Source organism: Crinia signifera, chromosome 1 (genome assembly GCF_055691185.1).
Source record: "Crinia signifera chromosome 1, ASM5569118v1, whole genome shotgun sequence".
NCBI classification, from domain to species: Eukaryota; Metazoa; Chordata; class Amphibia; order Anura; family Myobatrachidae; genus Crinia; species Crinia signifera.
This window is the reverse complement of record NC_139217.1, coordinates 57,544,455-57,572,384: the sequence shown is the minus strand read 5'-3', so window position 1 is coordinate 57,572,384 and position 27,930 is coordinate 57,544,455. Positions and strand designations below refer to the sequence as shown.

Sequence of the window (27,930 nt, the reverse complement as noted above, 5' to 3'; positions counted from 1 at the left end):
ACAGCTTTGAAGAGACACACCTTGGTGGATGAAATAAAATAAATCAAAAAGGCAGCCCCTGCCGGCGTACACACTAATTAGCGAGATTGCACTTTCATAACCAATAAGGTTTTACTTCTATTCTCCATAGATTAGTCTCACTTGGGATCAAACACAAAACCAACACAAAAGAGAGCTATTGTGTTAGATACCATTGATAGGTGTTGTGTTATCTACAGTTATCAAGGTAAACTATTCATTAGGGCATATGTGGTGCACAGGAAAAAGATGGAGTCGCTCGTGGCAACCACACAGATGTTTGTGTTTATTTGCTAATGTTAATAATAGAAAAGAAGTTAAAACTGATTGTAAAAATAAAATAAAACTCCATTCAGCGAGAGAAATACAGGTGCCCATACACTACTGCAATGTATTGCAGCATTGTATGGACCATCCACACCCCACCCCATGGGCTCCTTTCACATGCGACCCCGCTTCACACTGCCGGGAGGGGGACAGAGTCATAGGTTTGGTGTTCACTATAGAATTTTTTAGGGAAGGGCGATGACCACCGGACAGGGCACTTTTTTCAATTGGGAGGGTGCATTTTATATTAGAAATATACATCAGAAAAAAAAAAAAAAAACATAAAACATTGCACTAGGATTACGCCCATTAAACATGGTCATACTCTGCTATGCCCATTGCATATTCTGTCATAATGACAATTACACATTATGGCATACACTGTAATGCCTCTTACACATTATACCACACACTATAATGGCCATTACACATGATGAAACACACCGAAAGTTCTCAGCGGAATGTCAGCGTGGTGGGGGGGGGGGGGGGGGGGGGGCAGCGTAAGGGCGCACAGTGCCACACACAAAAAGGGGAGGTTGCATTTTGAGTTGTTTTTTTTTTTTTTTAAAGGGCAGGGTGCGGCACCCTGCAAAAGAGGATTAGAGGAAACACTAAGTTTGGACGGGTAGCAGGTCCGACCTCCGGGTCAGGTCCGATGCGCATGGCATCATACAAATACTATTTGGGCCGATTTCTCAGCCCGATCTGTTGGGATTGGGTAAAAATCAGCTGTGTAAGGGCACCCTAATTCTGATTGGCTAGAGCTACTTTAGTAGGACAAGTAGTCTGCAGAAAGGATTTTGTAAGAATTTACCCTTAATAGCAATAAGGTCCACCTGATGGATTAGATCTATACAGCACTCTCTCTGCCCATTAGCACTAGTCAGGGATACAGAGCGCATTAATGGGCCATTTTATTTCTACTAAAGAGCTCAAAATTGACCCTTTATTGAGGCAGATTTGCACAAAACTGGAAATCACACAGCTGATTAACCACAAACTCGGCTTTGGTTTCCAGGGACTTAATACACATTTCTTGACCATGCAAATGCTATAATCCCTGCAAAGATCAATTTAATGAGCCTTGTGACCTGTGAGAATTAGAGGGGTAAAAATACAAGCTGGATGCCATTACTTCAGTAGCAAAAACACGACCGACTCCCAGATAAAAACAGAGGAGTCCTGGCATTTCAAAGGCTCCACGGGGCCAAGAAAAATAATCTAATTGCTAAAACAGAGCTCAAATTACTGACAAATGGACTCATTCAGTGCTGGACACAAGAGCATGCACAGCAAAAGGTAACGCGATTTATGCTCTTTCAATTATTAATGGTACACATGCTCTATTTGCACTAGCCTGCAGGACCAATACCATTACAATACAGGCTGAGGAACTGTACAAGATGAAAGAGACTTGTCAACAGGCTTACAATCTACTGGACATAAGTATTGAAGCCTTTATGTGGGTTGAATGGTTTGTAGATCTTTGTAGAATTGCCGCTGGTTACGGGAAGATTTCAGGGCATTTTCTAAGCGATTTAACTAGATTGCTTAGGAAATGCCCCTACATCGCTCCGTGTGTAGGGGCCATAGCGATAGGCGTTGCTAACGCCAGGCATGCTGGATCAATCTAGTTAATCGTTGGTTAGGGTCAGTGTTCTCATTGCTGTGTGCTGAGCCATCTTGCTGAACGTTCTGAGCGATGTAGCATATCTCAGAATGCTCAGTAAATCTCCCCCCACCCCCCTCAAGGAGGCCCCTTTAGGAACATCAACAAGTCAATGAAGCTGTCCAATTATCAGGTGTAGGGATAACAGTGACAGGGGCGGCTGTGTAACAAAAAGTTGTCTGCAATAAAAGACCTAAAGGTACTTATGTAATATCTGGGCTCCTGTTTTTCTTATGAGACCGCGTCCGCTCGCCACGCTTTGGGCAGAGTGGCTCGCTACGCTCGCCACACTATATAAAATCAACTCCATGCGTAGTTGGATAGTAGGGGTATGAAGAAATGGGGTGCATTTAACATGGGAGCCCAGATAATACATAAGTACCGACCTAAATTACTAAAGAAAAAACTAATCCTAAACCATGACATCCCTGCCGAGTTACATAGTTTGGTTACTTTGGGCAACAACACTATCCTTGGCCTGTCGGACCACCCTTGAAACATGTCATACTACGGCCTGGCGACAGCAGGCAGCCCGTGCGTAGGCTGGCTACTGGATGCATGTTTGCGGCAGTGTATGACTAAGTACACCGCACAATCTAATCACTGCACATGCAGAGATACCACTGCAGACCAACGTTCTCCCACCGGAACTGCACGGAGATAAACTCAAACAACCGGTGATAAAGAAGAACAATAATAAATAAAACAAATAAAGAAAAAAACAAAGAAAAATAAAATCAAAACGTTTTATAAAGGATATTAGTTTACGCTAAAAGCCTCATTTAGAAGGCCTACATGTCCAACAGATGTGAAATCACACACAGGAGTCAAAACACCACTTTTGACAAGAATTAAAAAGGACTGTCCGAATGATACCACCCACCCAGAGTCTGTGATCCCAGAACATTTACGTGTAAAAAAAAACAACAGAGTTGGAAATCTTGAGCTGCGCATCTTGAAAAATTGCCTTTTGTAAATGACTGACAGGCCAAAACAGGGCGATAATGGTTTGCAATAGGTGCTCTGGCACACATGCTTTCAATTAAGGGATCGCACTGACAGCAGCCGCCCACTTACACGGCAAAGGCTAGATACCACTACTGGTATTCCAAAAATATACTGGTAGGTTAATTGGCTTCCAACAAAAATTAACCCTAGAACATCTGTGTGTGTGCGCATGTACATGTGGTAGGGAATATAGATTGTAAGCTCCACTGGGGCAGGGACTGATGTGAATGTTCAAATATTCTCTGTAGTGCTGCGGATAGGGTGACTAACTCATCCCTTTAATCCGGGGGACATTAATTTCACAGGTTCTGTGGCAGTTTAAAACCAGGTGAAATGGAGCCTTGAGGTGTGGCAGTTTAAAACCAGGTGAAAGCCAGCCACAGAACCTGTGTAATTAATATGTGTCCTGGATTAAATGGATGAGTTGGTCACCCTAGCTGCGGAATATGTGCGCGCTATATAAATAACGGATAATAAATAATAAATACTGCTGCATACCACTTTCATGTACTGTTGTTTCGACATTCACTGTCTATATTACACGGACAAAAAGTCATTCGGCAAAAAGTCAATTCAACACAATGCTCTGGCACTTTTATTGGCTTTGTGTGGTGACAATGCAAATCTACTATAGGTAAAAAAAGTGAAAAAGAAAAAAAAACACCCACAAGAAATGGAGAAACTGGTATCATATCACGTTAGGCGATTAGGATATAATGTATTAGGATATCCTTATGCAGGCTACACCGTGGAGGCAGCAGAAGCAATGCCTGGGAAGTAGATATATTAGCACTATTAACTAGATCATTTCTCTATACAACACTAGTAATAAATAATAATGTGAACGCAGTAACGGTGCTGCAGTCATTCCCAAATACCCAATCACACAAGCAACCAAGACACTATGGTGGCTTACAGAACAGCCTACAACAGGCATGTCCAACGTTGGCCCCCCAGATGTTGTGAAACTACAACATCCCAAAATGCTTTGCCACAGTTTTGCTATTAGAGAATGCTAAAACTATTGTAAAGCATGCTGGGATGTGTAGTTTCACAACATCTGGAGGGCCAACGTTGGACATGCCTGGCCTACAAGATGGATGCTGTGCGGGAATTACAGAAAGTATGCCTGTATCTTTAAAGCCTAATCCATTTCCATGGCAAAAGTCAACCTTGCCGCTTTAAAATACAGGCATACTTGCTGAAATACACGCACAGCCTCCATCTTGCAGGTGATTACATAAATAAGTAGCTCAGTCCAAAAGCAAACAATGTTTGGCGGCAAAAATTTACCAGTCAGCCTCACCCGGATGTTGTTTCACTCCAATACGGAGACTCATAAAGCAGCATCCATAACACCAGACAAAAAGTTTAAATAGCAAAGCAAGGGATATAAATTATGCTGCTATAGCATCGATGTGCGTGTTCTCCAGCGCCCATTTTTAAAACTTTACAATTTGATATATTGTCTGTATTTTGCATACAGACAAAATTGCGGAAGACAGTGTAGTGGGTGCGTTGTTGGAACTGCCTGGCACCCAGACCCGTGCATACACGGAGATCCGTCTGATTTTGCATGATCTCTTGCATCATTAGGTAAAAGGTTGGTGCAAGTGTGCTCTCATGATGATGATGCTTCTAGTGTTCACTCTAGGTTTTTGGACGGGCAGGGCGCTGGGGGGGGTTCCTGGGCAGCCGCCATCACTAAAAGGGGCGGGCTTGGCCCCGCAAAAGGTGCCATGATGCCGGGGAAGCGGCGGGCATCGCCGTCTAAGGCGGTGCTGGGCTTCCCCGTGCAAGCAGTCGGGGCAGACACCAGGATGTTTTAGAGGGGCAGGGCGCATTTTGCCCTTTAAAGATAAAAAAAATCCGGCAGGGCGCAGCGCCCCGCTAAAAACAGCCTAGCGGGAACACTAGCTTCCACATCATCATGAGTGCACACTTGACACTTCTATCATGGAGATTGGTGGCATAGAAGTGCGCATCTCCGCATTAGCCCCAATATGTTAATGTTCCATTATGCCTGACAAATCAGGTATGTACGCTGCCCCAAAGTGAGGAAAGCTGGGCCGGAAACAAAAAGATGGATAGATAGCCCCCAAGTTTAGAGGATAAGAACCACTCTGGGGGCGACTCCATTGTTTCCTACAGCGGAACTGACTAATATGGGTGCTCGTCAGTAATTATATTGTAGCACCAGTCGGATGTCCATTAGCTGTGGGAGGCACATTTCTGCTGGCAGCCTCCCGAGTTGGCGAGCAGAAATGTGCAAAAAGTGGCACTTGGGCGGCCAAATGGCACTTTTCACGTTTGCGCTCAGGGCTTTAGTTGGGTTTGGCCAATTTGGGTAGGTAAACCTGTTGCACTTGGCTCTGGAATATTTTACAGTTACTGGCAATATGCAAATATTGACACCCCAAAAACATTTGAATCTCCCCTTTGTCTTAGTTCAGGCATTTTAAGTTCTCTCAATTGATAATCCTACTTTCCTATACAATAAATGAATGAATAATTAGTACTATACTGAAGGTCAACATGAGCCAAGGTCAACACATGGGAAGGTCGACATGGGCTAGGTCAACAGTCAAAGAGTTGACATGGGATTTTTCACTGTATTTTGAGCCGACAGGCAGTATTCCATGCCCTACCATCAACTAGGGAGTGGTGGGAGAACGAATGAGAGTAAGCTCTCAGCCAATCAGAGGGCCGCCCAGTGTTTTGAACATTTTCAAATTCTGCCAGCCACCTCTGACCACCTCTGCGTGCCAGTGCTCCGCTACACTGACGTCCGCCCTCTTCCAGCACCCAATGTGGCATGCGACATTGGGTGCTGGAAAAAAACACTTGGGCACCATAAGATACGATCGGATGCGATGTGACATTGCATAAATGTATATGGGCACTACAGTATAAGTGATAAGTGTGCTGTGATTTTAAAATACATTTCATTGGTAACCAAGTGTAAAATAAATCACGTAACACCTATGGGTTTGTGCGCCTTGGTATCTGTATGCCTGACAGAATGTCCAGGTTGGCAGCCAATAAGCACGTGCTCAGGTGTTCACAAAAATGTCATGTCGACCTAATAACTGAGCGATACAACACCGGACCTCCGTATAGAGCACACATGTGGACAGACAGAGCGGATGCTCGTTCATTACTCGGACACGTACATTTGCATCATCCAACAGCATAACATTGTCAGACACAATGAAAAACATACATAGAATATGTTACCCAATCACTAAGCTAGGCATAAACGTCTTTATTGACATCTACAAGCATACAAGGAACGCAAGAATTGTTCTAGGAATGATTTAAACCGTGAAATACCTAAACAAGAAGTAAATACCTCATTGTAGTCTTTTCCAGCGACATGACCTGAGTCATGAGTAAAACATTTGAATGTACGTCATGGCTCAAAACAGATTTATCAAACTGCACGTCTCCAACATTATTATACAATTACATGGCGTAATAGCAGCAGCCTGCAATGTATTGGACAATGATTTGATTACGTGAAATCAAATTAAAACAATACAATTAAAAATAAAAAGCAATTTCTATAAAAAAAAAAAAAAAAAGACGTACAATTTATATTTATCTTAAAATCATTTTTAGAGCAGAAGAAAAAAAAAAAACCTCTTTGCCTTATCTGTAGCAAACACTTCCCAGGGAGACCATCTTGTATAGCGTTGTATAGCGAAAGGCCAGAAGAAATCAGGTATCTCTGGGGTTGATTAAAAAGTGTGGGTAGAGAGCCCCAGAAGCTACTCTAATCAGCCACTGTTATGCCAGATCTTGCTGGTGTTTAGTCGCAAGTACCGGCATTCTCCAACTAATTGCCCTGCTGCGATTCTGTTTGTGCCGCGCTAGTGCACAAAACATCGCGGACCTAGTCGGAATTCTGCTTGCACCCCATTGAGCAGAAATCCACCAGTCAGACATCACAGCACACAGAATTGAATCTGGTTCTGGTTGATAGATCTACAGTGTACAGATAAACCACCAATCAGTCGACATGGTCAACGCGTGAAAATGACATGAGTTTTTCCCAATTTTTTTTTTTTTTACATTTTTTGGGACTTTAATACTTCACCATCCACATGGACTACAATAGAGAGCAGTAAAGTGTGCAAAGTTAAGCGAGACACCACCAGGCCCGAAGAAAATGTAGCCATGCAAGGGCACGTGTTACTCCAATGGGGGTCCATGTAGACACAAAAAAAAAAAACCCTCAGGTCAACCTATTGAATGTCTATCTAATAATCCACACCCGATTAATGCATACTTTACCAAGAACGCTTTTTAAGAAGTGGCATGGAAATAGGAGAGACATGGTACATTGTGGCCCATGTCGCCTTTTCTGGATAGGCCAATCATACCGGCAGCTTAGATAAGCAGTTCTTTCTAAAAGTGGGATTTCAGAAGATGCAACTGGGCATACGATACAAAATGCTGATATATGGTTGTTTGAAGAAACGCATAAATCTTTGCGAGTGCACCATCCCTATCGATGCACGATGGCTTCATGGCAGCGCATTATAACCAGATCCAATGTGCAAGAGATCCATTTAAAAGCTGGCGTATTCCATATACACAACTCTGCATTGCCCGTTAATGTGTGCACTCTGCTTTGTATGCCCAGCGAGAACTCACAAGATCCATCTGTAAAACTTGACGCATTCAACTCAAGGATACAGACTATAAACGAGCTGTGAAATCCATAAAATCTAGGTGAATGTATATTATTTTATTCTTAAAATTCTTATTATACTTTGATTTGTTCTACAGTAGGTAAAATTGCTTATTACAGGCAATTACGTTATCGCAGTGGTTCTCAAACGCAGTCCCCAAGGCACCCCATTAGCCAAGGTTTTCGTAATATCCATGCTTAGGCACAAGTGACAAGTAGTACCTCCGTCAGTTTGACTATACTGTCTGAACAAGCAATGATGTTTCTAAAACCTGGACTGTTAGGTTACGTTTATCCTTTGAGTGCCAAGTAAATTTGTCAAAATTGGAGCGAAAATTGCCAAGCAAACATTTTTATACTCTTTTTACACAACATTTTTTATTTGAATATCATAACAAATGTGAGCGGCGCTGGTATTTTAAGCAGATATCCTGCATAGCACTCACAGGCGGTGGCACTCAAACGGTTAAGAACAGTGTGTTAAATCTATTATTTCTAGGAAGACAACCTTGTACAATGTGTGAGCTCTGCTGCCAAAACTATTTTTTTCAGATGTTTTAAAGAACGGGTGATTAATGTCGCCTGTGTATGGAAAAACACACTAACAGCCATAATGGCGGTAGCGTAGGAACATTTTAAATGTATGATCGCACCAAATTAAAATTTAGGGGATGGAGGACGACTGAGCAATTTACATTTTCAAATTATTAACTGTAATCAAAAATTTGTAGCCGTCACTTAAAAAAAAAAAAAAAAAACTTTGCAAGTTGTCTCGGAAAAAGTAGATTATCTGATCACTGCGAACATCTGTTTAATATTAAGGCAAAGTGAAAGCGAAGGTTTTAATTCAATCTTTTTTTCTTACTTGTTGTTCTACCTTTAATCAATGCCTCGTGAGAGGATCAGCTTTCCGTAAGAAACTGTTAAATATAAAGAAATGTTATTCTAGCATATTTAGAAAAATCATCGTTTCATTGTTTTTTTTGCTTTTTTTTTTTCCCCCAAAGTTCGACCACAACTTAATTAAGTACGGGACATTTCAAGATTGCAATTGCTAGCTCCATTCCCATGCAATTTTCAGACAAATACTGTACCTCCTGTACTAGACCCTGGTTACGGCGTATACGCCATAATGGGGAAATTCAGAAACGTTAGGCAGCTGGGTTAATTTTAATTAAGCAAGGTTTTTGAATGGAGGTTAATGGCTTGAATGTGAAGTAGTTTCCATAACAAGTCGGTATAGCCCAATTTAAACTTCCATACTATATCTTTAACGGCGTTAATTACGATATTTATGTCCTAATAGGGTAACGAGAACTGATTTTGGTTGCACTGACCACTTTTTGTTAATCCCAAAACCACAGCACACAGTATTCCCCTTTATGGATAAGGTTCCACAAGGAGTGCGCAGTTCCTTACAAGCCCATAAGCAGCGACAGAGCAAACAAAACAAGTGCAATAGTACAAAAGTCGGCAGAACTTGGATTGTAGACTGTATACACAATGCTTAATAGAAAGAAAGGGGATTTGAGACCGCGCTCGCTAAAAAAGGCATGCAACAGGTGTAGTTAAAACATTTATTTCTGGAAAAATTACATATAAAAACTGTATAATAAAATATCAATAAAGGAAATTGAAATTATCACAGATAAATATAGAGAGCAGGGACAATACACAATGCTATATGTGATGTCATAACCCCCACAGAAGCTATGCAACCTTTCTTACATGAACCGCATATTCTGTGATGCTAAGTAAATGCTTTTCCTGATAATGGTACGAGGAGGATGTTGCTGGTTACAGCACATCATGGCCAAGCCAACAACTCAATCACTCCCAATCTGATATCCAACCACTCGAGTCTCGGGCAATATGGCATGATCCTACATGGCACCATTGGTACAATCTGCAAATTGCTTCCTTTACAGTCTCCATTGGTCATGGTAGATAAAATACTGTGTGTGGAATAGAGGACTTCTTTATAAAAAAAAAAAAAAAACCACACACAACAACTGTAAAGCACCATACACACTAGAGGATACAGTAAAATATATTGCTCAGAAAGGGCTTATGAGCTATACCTTTTTTTTTTTTTTTACTATATCTTTTAGAGTCTACACCAGGGATAGCCAACTCCAGTCCTCGACAGCTACCAACAATTAACGTTTTCCAGGTCTCCTCATAGAATCACAAGTGTAGTATTTAGCTCCACCTGTGGATCTTTTAAAATGTGTCAGTCAGTAATGAGTGCACCGTTTGTACCTGTGAGGGGAGCTGGAAAACGTGAACTGTTGGTAGTTCTGGAGGACTGAAGTTGGCTACCCCTGGTCTACACTGCATGTTTTGACAGGAGTTACTTGTTAACGCTCACCCGCCCCCGTCGCTCCCTTCCCCCGCCAGCATCAACAGTGTGTACGCACTTGCTGATGCCAGGTGCCCGCCCTGCCAATATCGGCATCAGCAAAGATCGCCAAGTGTGTTTGGGGCTTAAAGCTGGGTACATACTGGGCAATTATATATAGCGCAAATCACTCAGTGTATACTCTCTCTATCGTTAACGACCCCACATCGTGTGTACATGCAGCTCAATCTGACATGATCAGCAAACACTGCATGTACTGGGCGGGTGACGTCACAATGATATCGTGAACAATATTGGTCAGGGTGTATGAACTATATTGTTCTCTGGTGCAGCCAACAGTATTAGTGTCGGGGATCGCCAAGTGTGTATCCAGCTTTACACTGCAAGCTTGGAATGAACCAGTTTTGGTTAATAGAGGGGACTAGAGGAAAAGAACTATGATGAGATGGCTGTGTGCCTCCAATTGTAAAGGGTCAAAATGAGTGACCCTCCTACTACGGGCTGCACAAGTATCTTCATTCAAAGCACGGGTTTCACGCACATAACTGGCTGCATGATTTTAAACTTTTATTTAGAATTTAGAATTTTTAAATGATTTAAAAAAATAAAAATAGGTATTTTGGAGTTATGAAGCTACTAGAAAAGCCATATTACTTAAAAAGATACAGCTTTAAAATGTTATTAACCCTTTGAGTGCCAACATCTGTGAGATGTGCAAATATGGGCAGCACGGACGGTGTAGTGGTTAGCATTACTGCCTCACAGCACTGAGATCATGGGTTCGATCCCCACCATGGCCCAACTGTGCAGAGTTTGTATATTCTCCCCGTGCTTGCGTGGGTTTACTCCGGTTTCCTCCCACAATCCAAAAATATACTGGTAGGCTAATTGGCTTCCAACAAAAATTAACCCTAGAATGTCTGTGTGTGCGTGTACATGTGGTAGGGGATATAGATTGTAAGCTCCACTGGGGCAGGGACTGATGTGAATGTTCAACTATACTCTGTAAAGCGCTGCGGAAAATGTATGCGCTATATAAGAAACTGGTAATAAATAAATAAATATTGGCTACAAATTCCAGCGTCGCTCACATTTGTTATATAAAATTCAAATAACAAAATTTTGCGTTACAAAAAAATTATATATTTCCTATATAAAAAAGGTAAACATTACAGGTCATCATGATGAATAAAAAGGTTTTTTCTTGGCAATTTTCACACCTATTTTTGACAATTTAACTTGGCACTCAAAGGGTTAATGTAATTTGCTTGTGAGTAAACACGAGCGGTTGTGTATTGGTTTGTTGTTAGACAAACAGATGATTGTTTTGAAGCCAAAGACAAAAAGCTGCTGACAAGGAATCATGAACGGATTCACTGCATTCATGTGTGTCCAGGATTATCTGTGTAAAAAGCCAGACATTTTTTTTTTCTGTCACAGATAAGATCATGAAATGAATAACTCCATTTACATCCTGAAGTCATATGATGTCCCTGCTAGTCTAATAACATGGATAAAGGGCATATCTGTACATTACCAGATCTACACCAAAGATCAGCCATAAACTCCTCCGGAGGAGTCGAGAGAACCCAAACTTCGTCTTGTTCTGTGCAATTAGGAGGCAGTAAAGCGACCAGCGTGGACACAGAACTCATTGTTCTGATGACATAAAACACTTAAATAAAACAAACACTAACTTAATAAAAAAACAACAATCAAAAATCATCAATGCTGACTCATTAAAGAAAGATGTCGGATTGCATAGAAGTTGCGAAAACATGAGGCTAGAGGCATGCAGAAGAATTGCGTGCTTATACAAGCTATTCTCCTCAATAACTGGCAGTGCCAACGAGGCATGGCGCCACAAAGTTAAAGTGCGACAGCCGCCTGGAAATAAAACGGATTATGGTTACCACTTAATAAGGTCAGCCATTTAAATGGTTTAATCGCTTTGAATGCCAATGGAGAAATTGCCAGTGGCAACCAGTCAGCTGCTCTGCATAATTTTATGCAAATTATAAAGGTTACTTTACAGCTGACTGGCTGTCATGCGGAACCCTTCCACTGGCTTATTTCTCCACTCTAACCACTGCTTCATGGCTCTAACTGTGCGGTGTTTGTATATTCTCCCCATGCTTGCGTGGGTTTCCTCTGGGTATTCCGGTTTCACCCCACAATCCAAAAATATTCTGGTAGTTTAATTAGCTCCCAACAAAATTAACTCTAGAATGAATGTGTATACATGTGGTAGGGAATATAGACTGTAAGCTCCATTGGGGCAGGGACGGGTGTGAATGTTCAAAATATTCTCTGTAAAATGCTGCGGAATAGGTGTGTGCTATATACATAACTTAATAATTTTACTGAGGGCCAGATTCTCTAAGCTTCAAAAGTGATAAAATGGAGAGTGATAAACAGCCAGCCAATCAGCTCCTGTCTGACATTTTTCAAACACAGTCTGTGACATGGCAGGTAGGAGCTGATTGGCTGGCTGTGTATCACTCTCCATTTTATCACTTTTGAAGCTTAGAGATCTGGCCCTCAACCTTTAACTCTCTCCACATTCACTCTCTTAAGCTTAGTAAATAGACCACAAAGTACCAACCAGCTCCTACTGTCATTTATTTTTCAAACAGCCAGTAAAATGGCAGTTAGGAGACCTTAATAAACAGACTGCACCTTATTATGCAGCAGGTTTTGTACACGGTAAACCAGAAAGCTCCCGTCAATGCGTTAAAGGACAACTTACTTCCCGTCACCTCATTCGGGCTTCCTATAAGCCAGTGGTTCCCAAACTGTGTGCCGTGGCTCTCTGGGGTGCCTCAGGACACTTGCAGGGGTGCCTCGGGTTGGTGATACAAGACCAACTAAAATGATTTATGGACAAAACCAGTTTTGGTGACTGCCAATCATAAAATATGCGTACAAACAGAACCCTTTACAATATAACTGAATCTAATGGGTCCTACACACATAGCGATGTGTGCAGGGCTACCTAGCTATGCTAGGTCGGGCTGTGCTGCGCCACTATCGCATAGCACACAGAGCTGACAGCCCACACACAGAGCGAGCTGTCAGCTCTGTGTGCTAAGCGAGCAGACAGCGCCAGTGTCCTCCGGTGGGAGAACCCTGCCGATGCTGAGATTGATGGACACTGTCCATCAATCTCGGCCAGCGAAAAAGACGCGCGGGGACTCGCACTGCTGCGGATATAGCCCCCACACACACACACACACCGATGTGAGGGCATTTGCTAAGCGACTTTGCCAAACTAAGCAAAACCGCTTAGAAAATGCCTTAATATCGGCATGTGTGTAGGCCGTATAAGGATCACATATAAACACAATTCACTTAATTGTATTTTTTTTTTCTAAATTTTTTTTGGCCTAGGGGTGCCGTGATTCAAAAAAAAGATTGGGAACCCCTGCTATAAGCAATGAGATTCTTAAAATGGTACAAAAATTTATGAAAATTGTATTTATTTTAAATATCGTTTGAAAGGCCAATTAAGGCCGTGGCTATACAGTATGTGGTGCGATGTATACAGCACAAAGTAGCTGGCAGCTTGCATTAATAATCCCTGAAAACTATCTGTTTAAATGATTTGATTAGGAGAACTCATAATGACACAGAATAAATACACAAACACACACACACACACACACACACACACACACACATACACCACTTCACTAGATGATTCTACCTCCAACATAATCTAAAGTTGCACAAATCAACAAGCAGAACTAAACATCTGGCAATTAAGTGTAGATGCAATGCTTTGGTAACAGAAGACAAAAAGCATTTTCTCTAGCAGTAAAGTAACACAATTAGTTCTGACTATTCCGTCCTCCCATGGGAAATAATGACTCCAAAACTGGATACTGTCTATGGGTACCTAAGTGGAAAGTGCTTGCAGGGTACAAAATTGCTAAATTCCACTGTAAAGTAGAACATACATTAAAAAAACGTTCTGTAGTGTAGGACCCGATGCGATTATATTTCTGGAGGTGGAAAGAATGATGACACTTAAACTTTTCTTTGGAGTGCTGGTAATTTAAGGAATCTGGTGCCATTATTGAGTCAAACTGTTTAGACATAATTTTTTTCCTACTTCCCAAGAACTAATCATGGAAAGGATCAAAAAGTTGTTAAAACAGCAGTCATTAATTGTTCTGTATTAACATTTAATAGCAAGCCCTTTGGTATTATTATTATTTACAGTTTCTTATATAGGGCAGCAGATTCCGTTGCGCTTTACAATTGTAGACTGTTATTACCCAGTTTGTTCTATCACTGATAGACTGGGAGGTAAGAGGACCCTGCTGCAAGCTTACAATCTATAGGGACATAGGAGGGAAACACAAGGACAGGCACCAGTAACAGCATAGCAGTCCCACCAAGTTGCAGGTCCAGAAGGGAAGCTATATAATACATAAGTGCCTCAGAGGGTTATGCCTGTAGAACCTAAACATGATAGGCTTGCCTGAAGAGGTGAGTTTTCAGGGAAATCTTGAAAGTTTGGAGGCTAGTGGAGAGTCTTATTGTGCGTGGAAGGGCATTCCATAGGGTGGGAGCAGCCCGATGAAAGTCCTGTAATAGTGAATGGGAGCTAGTGATCCGTGCAGAAGAGAGGCACAGATCTTGTGCAGAGCGGAGTGGTCGAGATGGGAGATATTTTGTGATAAGTAGAGAGATATATGCTGGTGCAGTATGGTTAATAGCTTTATATGCAAGTTTTTTTAAGTGGAAATGTTGTCAATAGCAACCAGATTCTAGCTATTCTCTTCTAGAAAGTTGTAGATAAACGATAAGTAGAATATGATTGCTTATTATGGGCAACATATTTGCTTTTAAAGACCTGCATTTCTGGAACTATACCCCTTATATTCTATACATTGGACGGTCAGAGATACAGCGTAGGCAAAGGAAGAACTGTTTTTTTGTTAAGTCGTAAGAGGATGCATGGAAGCCAGTATATAGTGAAACGTAAGCTGCCCATACACGCTGCGATCCCGGCGTGCGTTCCGGGCTTAAATAGCATCCATCACATCGCATTGCATGCGTTGTGCATGCAATGCGATGCGAGGAAAAGCAAGTACGAAAAGTATGTGCAGCACATACTTTTTGTACTGTGCGATGAGGTGCCGCGGGAGCGCGCACCTCAAAGCACACATCGCACCGCCGGGAATTGCAGCGTGTATGGGCGGCATTATGTAAGTTAGGCATTCATCAGGATTTACTTCTGGAAGGGGCACATCCAATTATCCATTGGTTTAAAACCCAGAGCTATTCAATTAACTGTTAATTTTCCCACATGGTGAACCAGATATCATATGCCAACACATAGGGGGCTAGATGCACTAAAGTTGACTACAAAAATGCCCTTATATCGCTCCGTGTAGGGGCCATAGTGATAGCTATGCGTGGCCCCGCACATCGCTATCGTCCCATCGATTAATATCCAGTATGATAAATCAAGTTAATTGCCGGGGTCAGGGGCCGGTGTTCTCATGGAGAACACTGGCCCGGACAGATCGCTCAGCAGCACATCACCGCGATGCGAGTGTTCTAGCATTGCTCAGAACGCTCAGCAACATCTCCCCACGTGTAGGCCGCATCAGAGTTTTGAAATATTTTCCCCACCAGATAAGAAACGTAGATTAACCAATCACTTTCCTGCTGGACCTTAATTAATTGATACCTGCCAAAGAATAAAGAATAATAGTTGGTGCCTGAGCCCATATGAGCTCCAACTTGCCAGTGTTCCCCTATCTCTGCTTTTCTACACTGTGTGGTCCCGGCTGCTGATCCGTTCTCCAAATTTTACGCAGCCCTTCGGGGTTCTCTCCACGGGACAGTCCGGGGCAGCAAGGTGGTCGGCGGGGTGATCTCGGCGGGTTCCTCACATACCTTCTGAGGAAGCCGCCGAGTCACAGGCGGAGAAACACATAAGGACCATTGTGTACACTGCCGATCACCCCGCCGGCCACCTTGCTGCCCCGAAGGGCTGCATAAAATTTGGAGAACGGACCAGAAGCCGGGACCACATAGTGTAGACAAGCAGTGATACGGGAAGACTGGCAAGTTGGAGCTCATATGGGCTCAAGCACTAACTATTATTATTCTTCTGAGCATTGACTAACAAACTAAACTACCCTGCTAGAAACTAACCGAATGCTACTAACCAATAAGCTGTGAGATCTGAGAGATAAAAACCTCTGTTTGACTGTTTACTATCTTCATACCCCCAAAAAAGGAATTATAATAAAATTAATACTTTGGATCCATTGCATCTCAGTAGGGAAAATAAATATAAATTGCTATGCCTTATTAAACCAAGATTTTAAGCATTTGAGTTTTTCTATGCATTTATAATTGTATGTTTTATTATTTTTACCGGCCGGTGATTTATGTGAATTATATTGAACGTTTATTGATAAATAAATTTTACTAAGAGTGAGTCTGAATCAGCGCTGTCTTTATGCTTTTGCCGTTTTCTCTTTTAAAGGGGTGGTGTATACCTTTTATAAGGACAGCGACAGATCCAGACTATAGATAAAATAGATTTGCACTCTGTCATTTTTTTTCTTTTACATTGAATTGATACCTGTACAGAGACACGCATATTCGTGTACAAGTTTGCGCTCTATTGCTTCAGTTCATATATGGATCTAGTGTTCTAATTAAATTACATCTCAAAAACAATAAATCCCAGAGGGTCTGAAATGGCAAAATCAGCGGATATTCTTCAAGATAAAGCAAGACCGGGCATGCAGACAGGATGTCTCAAAAAAGGAAAGATGTAGCTCTTCCGGGGGGACATCAAAGCCCAACCGAATCCCAAACTTAATCAGGTCCCACTTGAGATTTAATGTGAACCATAAGGCACACATGCTCCTGTTCACAGGCTGTTTAATATGATTGGTTACACAAGGCCATTGAAAGCGCCCATTGCATTGGCTATTTAGCCAACTCTAAAACTTATCTGTGGGGGTGGGGGGGGGTACGCAGAGAATGACATTGATTCAGCATTGATTTCCCCTAGTATCTAATCGATCTATCTATATATTTCTCTATATCTATATATAGCCAAATTACAGAATGCCTGTCTCATCCCAATATGTGCATTATGGAAGCCTGGGACCCAGCGGCCCCCACTGCAAGGGAAATGGAATAAAACTAGAAGAGGTGGTTCCACAGCTGGGAATGCAGTAAGAGAGAGAGCAGTGAAGGGGGGAAATGTTCAGCACAGCAGTCCCAAGTGGCGGGGGATGACACTCAGGAGTAAATTTACTAAGATGGAAGTTCTATTAAAGCGATGTTGCCCACAGCAACCAATCAGATCCTACTTATCTTGCACCTTCTAGAAGATAATAGATAGAATCCGATTGGTTGCTATGGGCAACATACCATCTTTAATAGAACTCCTCTCTGTAAATTTACCCCTCAGGATTGGACTGACCAACACTGGTACATGTGGTGCCCTGAGAAGGCAGCACTGCTTCGAGATCCATCCCCTTCTTTAGGGATCAGGACTATGGTGTGCATTGCCGTTCAGAGGCTGGTACATTATACTGCACAGGACTATGGTGTGCATTGCCGTTCAGAGGCTGGTACATTATACTGAACAGGGCTATGGTGTGCATTGCCGTTCAGAGTCTGGTACATTATACTGCACAGGACTATGGTGTGCATTGCCGTTCAGAGTCTGGTACATTATACTGCACAGGACTATGGTGTGCATTGCCGTTCAGAGTCTGGTACATTATACTGCACAGGACTATGGTGTGCATTGCCGTTCAGAGTCTGGTACATTATACTGCACAGGACTATGGTGTGCATTGCCGTTCAGAGTCTGGTACATTATACTGCACAGGACTATGGTGTGCATTGCCGTTCAGAGTCTGGTACATTATACTGCACAGGACTATGGTGTGCATTGCCGTTCAGAGTCTGGTACATTATACTGCACAGGACTATGGTGTGCATTGCCGTTCAGAGTCTGGTACATTATACTGCACAGGACTATGGTGTGCATTGCCGTTCAGAGTCTGGTACATTATACTGCACAGGACTATGGTGTGCATTGCCGTTCAGAGTCTGGTACATTATACTGCACAGGACTATGGTGTGCATTGCCGTTCAGAGTCTGGTACATTATACTGCACAGGACTATGGTGTGCATTGCCGTTCAGAGTCTGGTACATTATACTGCACAGGACTATGGTGTGCATTGCCGTTCAGAGGCTGGTACATTATACTGCACAGGGCTATGGTGTGCATTGCCGTTCAGAGTCTGGTACATTATACTGCACAGGGCTATGGTGTGCATTGCCGTTCAGAGGCTGGTATATTATACTGCACAGGACTATGGTGTGCATTGCCGTTCAGAGTCTGGTACATTATACTGCACAGGACTATGGTGTGCATTGCCGTTCAGAGTCTGGTACATTATACTGCACAGGACTATGGTGTGCATTGCCGTTCAGAGTCTGGTACATTATACTGCACAGGACTATGGTGTGCATTGCCGTTCAGAGTCTGGTACATTATACTGCACAGGACTATGGTGTGCATTGCCGTTCAGAGGCTGGTACATTATACTGAACAGGGCTATGGTGTGCATTGCCGTTCAGAGTCTGGTACATTATACTGCACAGGGCTATGGTGTGCATTGCCGTTCAGAGGCTGGTATATTATACTGCACAGGACTATGGTGTGCATTGCCGTTCAGAGTCTGGTACATTATACTGCACAGGACTATGGTGTGCATTGCCGTTCAGAGTCTGGTACATTATACTGCACAGGACTATGGTGTGCATTGCCGTTCAGAGGCTGGTACATTATACTGAACAGGGCTATGGTGTGCATTGCCGTTCAGAGTCTGGTACATTATACTGCACAGGGCTATGGTGTGCATTGCCGTTCAGAGGCTGGTATATTATACTGCACAGGACTATGGTGTGCATTGCCGTTCAGAGTCTGGTACATTATACTGGGGATACGGTCGTTTTATCGAATGACATTAGGTCGAATGTCATTTGGTCGACCCCACTAGGTCGAATGTGTAAAAAGGTCGACATGGGTTTATGTCGAACTTCCGACTATGTCGACTGCCATTAGGTCGACTGGGGTTAGGTCGAATTGCTCTTTTTGGGGGTTTTTTGGTGCCGACATGTGCCGACAGGCGGTGGTTCATGCCCTACCATCCACTAGGGCGTGGAGGAGGTTATTAAAGCTGTGGCGAGCGAAGCGAGAAACCGTGCCCGAAGCATCGCGAGCGAAGCGAGGGTCCGATTCACTATGTCAACAGTGTCCATGTCGACACTGTTGACATTTCGTCCAAAAAAAACCCAAAAAGAGCAATTCGACCTAACCCCAGTCGACCTAATGGCAGTCGACATAGTCGGAAGTTCGACATAAACCCATGTCGACCTTTTTACACATTCGACCTAGTGGGGTCGACCAAATGACATTCGACCTAATGTCATTCGATAAAACGAACCGTATCCTTATACTGCACAGGACTATGGTGTGCATTGCCGTTCAGAGTCTGGTACATTATACTGCACAGGACTATGGTGTGCATTGCCGTTCAGAGGCTGGTACATTATACTGCACAGGACTATGGGGTGCATTGCTGTTCAGAGGCTGGTACATTATACTGCACAGGACTATGGTGTGCATTGCCGTTCAGAGTCTGGTACATTATACTGCACAGGACTATTCTGTGCATTGCTGTTCAGAGGCTGGTACATTATAAAGAATGAACTTGTAGTATTTACTAGATATAAAAAATAAACAAAGAGGCTAAACAATGCACTCTCTATTGGACTCTATACACCAGGGATGGGGAACCTTTGGCCCTCCAGATGTTGTTAAACTACACATCCCAGCATGCCCTGGAACAGTTTTAGCATGGCCAAATAGCAAAACTGTACCAGGGCATGCTGTGTAGTTCAACAACAGCTGGAGGGCCGAAGGTTCCCCATTCCTGCTATACACCGACAACACACTTACTATTAAGGCCTGGATAGACCACGCTCCACTGCCGCAGGGTCCTCTGCCTTATTTCTCACATCTGTCCACCCTCTCTTCCTTTTATATCCCTGTAATATACATTGGGCCTGTATGCATGTCGGTCAAGCTGCAGGATTTCATCTAAAGCCCCATACGCACTAGACAAGGTAGTGAAAGATATCGCTCAGAGGAGCCCTATCTCCACTAGTGTGTATACTGTATTGGAGGAGGGCGTGAAGCATGCAGCATTAACGACTCCACCTCCCTAGTCTGAACAGTACAGATGATTGAGGTCCTTGATAACTATGGCCAAGCTGCAGCATCATCACTCCCTCCCCACTGGCATCAACAAGTGTGTATGCATTTGCTGGAGCCAAAATCATCCTCAGCGGGGATTGTGTAACGTGTATGGGCTTTTACTCTACAATCAAAATAGGCCGAGCTAAGTTTTATACTTAAGTGTCTTGTCGGCCATGCGATTAGGTTGAAATTGTATCCATTCATTTAAATTCTGCCGATTTGTAATGATCATGTATTCTATATTTCTGCTGTCTTCAAGGCATCTGTTACCTACTGTGTAATGTTACAGAAAGGGCACATTTTAATTTCAAAGAGCAAAATTGTGGCCAAAATGCTGTTACAGCAGCTGTATGGCATATTATGAATGGTGGGCACTGATGTGGCTTATTATGGTACGTGTTTCCTAGCACGGCGCCACCGATTTTGATTGTAAGCATCGGGTCGGAAAAATCGCGTCAACCAAATCGCATGCGATGGACCCGATTTTTACATTGGAATCAATGTGAAATGGTCCCTGAGACCATATTTTGCATTAATTTTAATGTAAAATGCCCCAAAACACCCCATTTTCATAGAAAACCCCCCTGATGTTTCAAATGCCCCCCATTGTTAACGCCACCCCGGTATTGACGCCAACCCGAAGTGTAGCGAGCGCAGCAAGCCCGCGAGGGGCGGCGGTACGCGTCCTTCGACCTTTTCATACCCCTACTATCCACGTCGGCGTGGAGTCGAGAATAGAAAGTGTGGCGAGCCCGAAGCGTGGCAAGCACAGCGAGCCCCGCGGATACCTGTGAAGGTATCCGCGTCCCCTCGCGGGCTTCACAGGTATCCGCGTCCCCTCTCCACGCTTCGGGCTCGCCACACTTTCTATTCTCAACTCCACGCTGACGTGGATAGTAGGGGTATGAAAAGGTCGGAGGACACGTACCGCTGCGCTCGCCACGCTTCGGGTTGGCGTCAATACCGGGGTGGCGTTAAAATTGGGGGGGGGGGGGGGGAGGTGGGGCATTAACCATACTTTTTACACATATTCAATGTGAAATGGGCCATATTGGCCCATTTCACAGTCACCTATGTAGAATCGGGTTGATCGCGGATCAACCCGATTTTCACTTTAAAATTAATTTAACATTGTTCCCTATGGGAAAATCGCGTTGATCGCATCGCGGCCCCTTATTAGGGGCCGCGATCAACGCGATTTTCACTTTTACCGGCAATTGAGCTTGTTAAAGTCAGAAAATCGGATCCATCGCATGCCTTAAGTACCTTAACTTAAGGCATGCGATCAACCCTGACGGGCACCGTGCTAGGAAACAAGTACCCTTATTATTATTATATGTAATATATAAGACTTTCACATTCAACCACACACATGCACATTCTCTGCCTCTTAACCTCCCCACATGACATCAGACCACTCCATATGTTCCTTAGCCCACTTTACATGCTGCTTCAGTGCTCTCCAAACTTCACACGAGGAATCATACCACCACACAGACCTACCACTTTATATTACCCACATTGGCCCTCATTCTGGTTGGCTCGCAAAGCGTATAAGAGATTATTCGCATGCGCAGGCCGTAACCATTGGTCCTCATTGCAAATTTGCAACAGGGCGAATGAACCAGAATCACCCCCATTGTGCAGAGATAAAGGTACGTAGAAGAATAAAGCTGGGTATACATTATACAATTATCTTCTAGCAGATCTGCCAGATCTCACATAACACATTCATAATTTCATCTACAGCTTCCAATGCCAAACACTTTCCCAATGTCTTTAATCTATGCACAGTAACAAAAATGTTAACAATATTATCATTCAATGTGTACCCAAAATATTGTTAACGATGTGCTCTCCTGATCTGAACAGTTTTAGTTAATGATATTGTTCAGAGTTTACACGCAGGTAGTATGTTTTCTATGCACCACCGATATTGGCAACAATATAAGCGTTGCTGCATGTCGTACAGTGTGTATTTATTTATTAACAGTTTCTAATATAGCGCACACATATTCTGCAGCACTTTACAGAGAATATTTGAACACTTGAGTCACTGCCCCAGTAGAGCTTACAATCTATATTCCCTACCACATGTACACGCAAACAAAGACATTCTAGGGTAATTTTTTGGGCACCAATTTACTTACCAAGATATTTTTTAATCATTTAAAAAAAAAATTATCTTAATTTTTACACTCTGAAGATATGCACCGTGTCATAAACAACATAGGCAAAGTGGACTGCAGCTATAGAGAAAAAAGGAATTAAAAAAAAAAAAAAAAAGACACATGGGAGCAGGTAGTGTATCTTTAGTAGACAATGAATGATATGCATATATCGTTATTGTGCTATACGGTCTACCATTATCACATTTGTGTATGGAGCTTCACACTCTGACCATCATTGATCTTACATTGAAAAGATCAGCAGTTCGGTATTACTCTATGCTTATCGCCAAAATTAGCACAAATTCTGATTTTTACGATTGGCTGTCACATGTTTTGTATAGCCAATAAGATCCCGCTTTGAGAAAGGGTAAAACAGAACCCGCACATCTCTAGTTATAGGTAGGTTACAAAATGTAACATTAATACTTCTACTAACACAGAGCTGACAAATCTCTCCATGGGGTCAGAACCATAAATAAAAAATAAATAAAAATTATATATATATATTTTTTTTTATAAATTGTCCACCAGCTCCAGCCGTTTATATCGGATCCCAATTTGATACTGTTAAAATTTTAACAGTGGCCGCACATGTGCATTACTTCTTTTGGAAAATAGTGACTACAAAAGGACAGCCATTTACAGGAGCAGCATCCCTTAAGGATACATTGCGGAAGACCGATTGCTGGTGAGTCTGCAAAGACAGAGGGAATGGCAGTTTTTAAGCAACTATTGACACATCTCATCCTATATCAATCCTCCATAACCTTTTGCTTATTTAGGGGATGTACGAAAACTTAAGAGAAAGTAAATAAGATTTATAACTAAGTATCATAGCAACATTCCATGTGAAAAAACTCCCATGAGAATCAGCTTTATTGGCCAGGTATACTTGCGTATACTAGGAATTTGTTTTCGGTTTGCTGTGCAGCAGCCAGGTGGGTAACAAGTAAACAGCATACAGTATAAACAATACAAACAGGTGGGGGAACATGTACAGTCATATAGAAAGTTATTCCAAGGGGACACCGTGTTAGATTATGTGCAAAGGGTTATGGTGCGACTAGACAGTGAGGTGTTCGTGAGTTCATGTGTCAGCAGGTGAACCGCTTGAGGGAAGAAACTTTTTAGGTTTCTGGTGGACCTGGTGGGAATAGCCCTGTAGCATCTGCCTGATGGCAGCAGGTTAAACAAGCCATGGCCAGGATGTAGTTGGTCCTTGACTATCTTCGTTGCCCACTTTTTTGCTCTGGACAGGTACAGGTCCTGGACAGAGGGAAGGTCTGTCCCGCTTATCTTCTCCGCAGTTCTGACTACCTTTTGGAGTCTACATTTGTCCCTCTCACTGGCGGAGCCGTACCAGACCAGCATTGAGAAGCACAGTACAGACTCCACAATTGCAGAGCAGAAGCTTCTGTGGGATGTTGAACTTCCTCAGTCACCTAAGGAAGAATAGCCTCTGCTACGCTTTTCCAACAATAGTATCAATGTTGGGCCCCCATTTAAGGTCCCGGGAGATTGTGGTTCCTAGGAACTAGAAGGAGTCCACTAGCAACACCACACTGTCAGCGGAGGAACACCAACAGCCTTCTTCCTAAAGTCCACTACCATCTCAACGGTTTTGAGTCGGTTGAGCTCTAGATGGTTGCTGCTGCACCACCGGGCCAATCGGTCCACTTCTTGTCTGTAGGCCGATTCGTAAATCTTAGTAAATTTCCCCATAAAGAGTTTAAAAAGTCAGTGACAAGCTACAGGTGTATTCACTTCAATACATAACATATTGAATGTAAGCCTCCTGGCAGAAAACGAGAGAATAGGTTATATAAAAAAAAAAAAAAAAAAAAAAAAGAAGGTTGATACCAAAAGATTTGACATTGCCAAAAAGTAAATTTGAGTTTTTTGTGATTTAAACTTTTCACTTTTTGGACTTATTCATACTTTAACATCCAAAGGGACTCTGAAAGGGAACGGTAAAGTGCTGAGTGCAGCAGTAGAGGAGCGAGGCAACTGGGCCGAGCCAAGAAAGGGTACTCACTAAATCAGTTGGGGGGTCCCTAGTCTCAGGGGTTGATGCGGATCCAACCCTTTCACACTGAACACAGGTCACCCATTATACAAAAGTGGTTTAACACTTCTTATAGCTTGGGTTGAATTGCCTAGTTGGTCGACTAAGATTATTAAGTTTGGTACTTTCACACTCCGGAACGACCCCGCAACAACCTGTATTATAAGTGTTGTGTATGACTATCCTATCATCCATAACCGTAAAAATAAAGTCATCACAGTTTTGGGCTATTATACCAATGTTTGAGACTAAATTCTACCAGGCTGAAAGACCCCGACATCACAAGCATGTCACAACTGACAACAGGAGGTGGAGCAATGTCAGATCATGGGACCCCAAATGTACGCTTGTCATGCTTCGGCACAAAGGCATATTTCTGGGCTACCTGGACTCTAAAGCAAATAGTGACACTCAAAGCTCAACGGTCTTGCTCTTCCCTGACACCGAGGGTGAGATTTAATAGGATGAGATATTCAGAAAGTGAGAGATTTTGGAAGAAATCTCCTGTTTTTTTTAAAGCGGCAATCATCTACACTTCAAAATCAAACTGGTTTTGCAGTGTAAATGATTGCCTCTTTAAAAAAACTGGAGATTTCTTCCAAAATCTCTCACTTTCTGAATATCTCATCCTATTAAATCGCACCCCGAATGTCACATGATTGTTACAGAGGTCCTTTAATCCACTAGGATCTAGCACAGTGTTTTTCAACCACTGTGCCGTGGCACACTAGTGTGCCTTGAGCTGTTCTCAAGTGTGCCCCCAGATCTAGAGATGCCCAAACTAGTTTACAGCCACCACCAGTTCAAATGTTATTTACTGGTCTCTTCTTTTCATGTAAAGGGCCAATGTATTTTATTTGTGTTACCTGTGGGGACCAGTGTGATTGTTTTTTATATGGGGGGCAATATGTTTTTTTTTTTTTTTCCTGTGGGGGCCAATGTGTTTTGCCCTATGGGGATCTCATGGTGTGCTTTGCCAATTTTAAAATCTTATTTAGTGTGCCGCAAGGTAAAAAGGTTGAAAATCACTGATCTAGCAACTACCTTACACCAAGTACCCACACTGCCACATGCATAGCCTCAGTGATGCCCATGGACTGGCACACATGACCAAGGACAGAAGGATGGGGGCAGAGCAGCCCTTTCAAGGACTCCACAGTATGCACCACCACCAGCTGGCATGCAACGCTGCTACATGTAGTGCCACCCCAGCTGGAGATACATGGGATGCCTAGCTGTGACACTCAGGTCCTGGCAGCAGCTGTCACTCACCACATCTCGGGCTTTCCCGCTGAACTCCCCCCGAGCTGGCCGGCTCCTCCTCAGCACGTCAGTCTCCGGCAGGGACACCCCGAGCGCCTTGTTCCGAGTCTTAACGGTTTTCACGCTGGCTCTGAAGAGCAGAGTGATGTCAGCCGCCATCTTTACACCGGGCGCCGCGTCATCATCAACCCGTGTACAGCGCCGAAATGCTTCCCACTGGGAACGGCAGTCGGCATCCGGGTTCCGCCTCTCGCCTGTTCACGGGTCATCATGAGCAGAAACTGAAAGTAGCAACAGCAAGTAGAACAGGTGCAATGCGTTACTTCTGGCATGTCAGGAGCAATAATTAAGGATTGCTATGATTGCTGGGCTGATTCACGCTTTTCATTGTATTCCAGATGAATTGGATGGTGATCATTATCATCATTATTGTTATCATCATCAACAATAAATATTAATATAATGTCCATATTCTTCTTCTCCTTTTTATAATTATTACTACTACCACTATTGACATCATCATTATGAACAACAAAAACAACTACAATAATGTCCCTATTATTATTGTTATCATCAACATCTGCAACAACAATAATAATAATAATAATTTATTAAATGTTCTACCTTACATATAAACTACTATATGTTGTTCCCAGTGCTGCCTGGGAGATTTTTTCCCAACTGCTCTCCAATGCTATTTCTCTGCCTCTGCCTTGCCTGCACAGTCAATCTATGCTAAGCAATCTATGCTAGACAATATTGGCAGCAGGAAAAAAATAGGGAGATTTTGGCTAACCTTCTAGGAGATTTGACTATCTAGACAAAATCTCCTGCCAAAATCTCACAGTGTGTATACCCTATTACCCATCACTGTCTTCTCCTTTATTGGTCTCTCTCTCTCTCTCTCTCTCTCTCTCTCTCTCTCTCTCTCTCTCTCTCTCTCTCTCTCTCTCTCTCTCTCTCCCTTGATTTTATAAGATTAGATTGGCCTTAACATCGCTTTTTTCTTTTCATCTTTGCTATTGAACTTTTTGGGACATCCTTGATTTTTTTCTCCTTTACATATGTGGTCTGGGCATCTCTTTGTGCCTTTTCCGTTCTATGCTGGACTGCTTTACATTTATAATAATAATGATAATAATAATAATACTTGTTATTCATCTTATTAATAGGGTGACTTATATAACAAAAGTACATAAACATAGCAAATAACAGAAGATGTGTTGGTCAAGGGATAGATGGTAAGTTACAGACACTCACTGTAAAAGCATGCACTGGTGGGTTTGCGTCCTGCCCCCCAGGAGGTGTTAGGGAGCATTCATGAGCCTGTACCTACTGTGGGCAGACAGACAGGATCAGATCATCAGAAATACTGGTTGGAAACAAAGAGACAGGAGAGCAAATGCTGTTGTGTGAGGACTTAGGGGCCCATTTATTAATTATTGCATATTTAATGCGATTTTAGCACCCATGATCGCATTGCAATATGCAATCCTACAACCTGAGTGTATTAATGAGCACCCACAAAGGCTCCAAAAACAGCCCTTCCCTGCGATGTGCTGTGATGGCTGCCCGGGAATGAGTGCATGCGTGGTAAACAAGATGGCCAATTCTGGGGAACCTATCGTCTGACCTGCTACTTGATGTAAAGCCCATAGGTTACAATGGACTACTGCAATTTGCTTTGGTCCCTCCACACATTCGGGGGATGCTGGAAATAGCCACAAATATACAATGATAAATGGGCCCCTTTTACTCTAAAGCTGGTCATACATGACATGGGTAGTGGCAGCCAGATGAAGTGCCCCCCGCACTGCACTATGGACCTTATTCACGTCCATTCGCTCCCTTGCGCATTCGCACAAGGAGCGTTGTTTCGCGACTGCGCATGCGCATAAACTTTTCTACGCATGTGCAACTGCTTGGTGCAAGAAGGCACGACAAATTGCTTATTCGCAGGCCCGTTTGTACCTAGCAGTGCGGGCGGTGGGCATGGGGTGGTGGTGAGGGGCTGCACGCATTGGAACG

General features: G+C 42.9%; 1 protein-coding gene across 1 annotated transcript in view; it reads right to left on the bottom strand.

Annotated features, from left to right (window-relative positions):
* STX18 (syntaxin 18) overlaps positions 1-26,139 on the bottom strand; it is a 105,582-nt gene extending 79,443 nt beyond the window's left edge. The window contains exon 1 of the mRNA XM_083156412.1: positions 25,912-26,139. Within this exon, the coding sequence (XP_083012538.1) occupies positions 25,912-26,061 (150 nt within the window). The 5' untranslated portion in view covers positions 26,062-26,139. The remainder of the gene's footprint in view (positions 1-25,911) is intronic.
* Between the last annotated feature and the right edge of the window lie 1,791 nt (positions 26,140-27,930).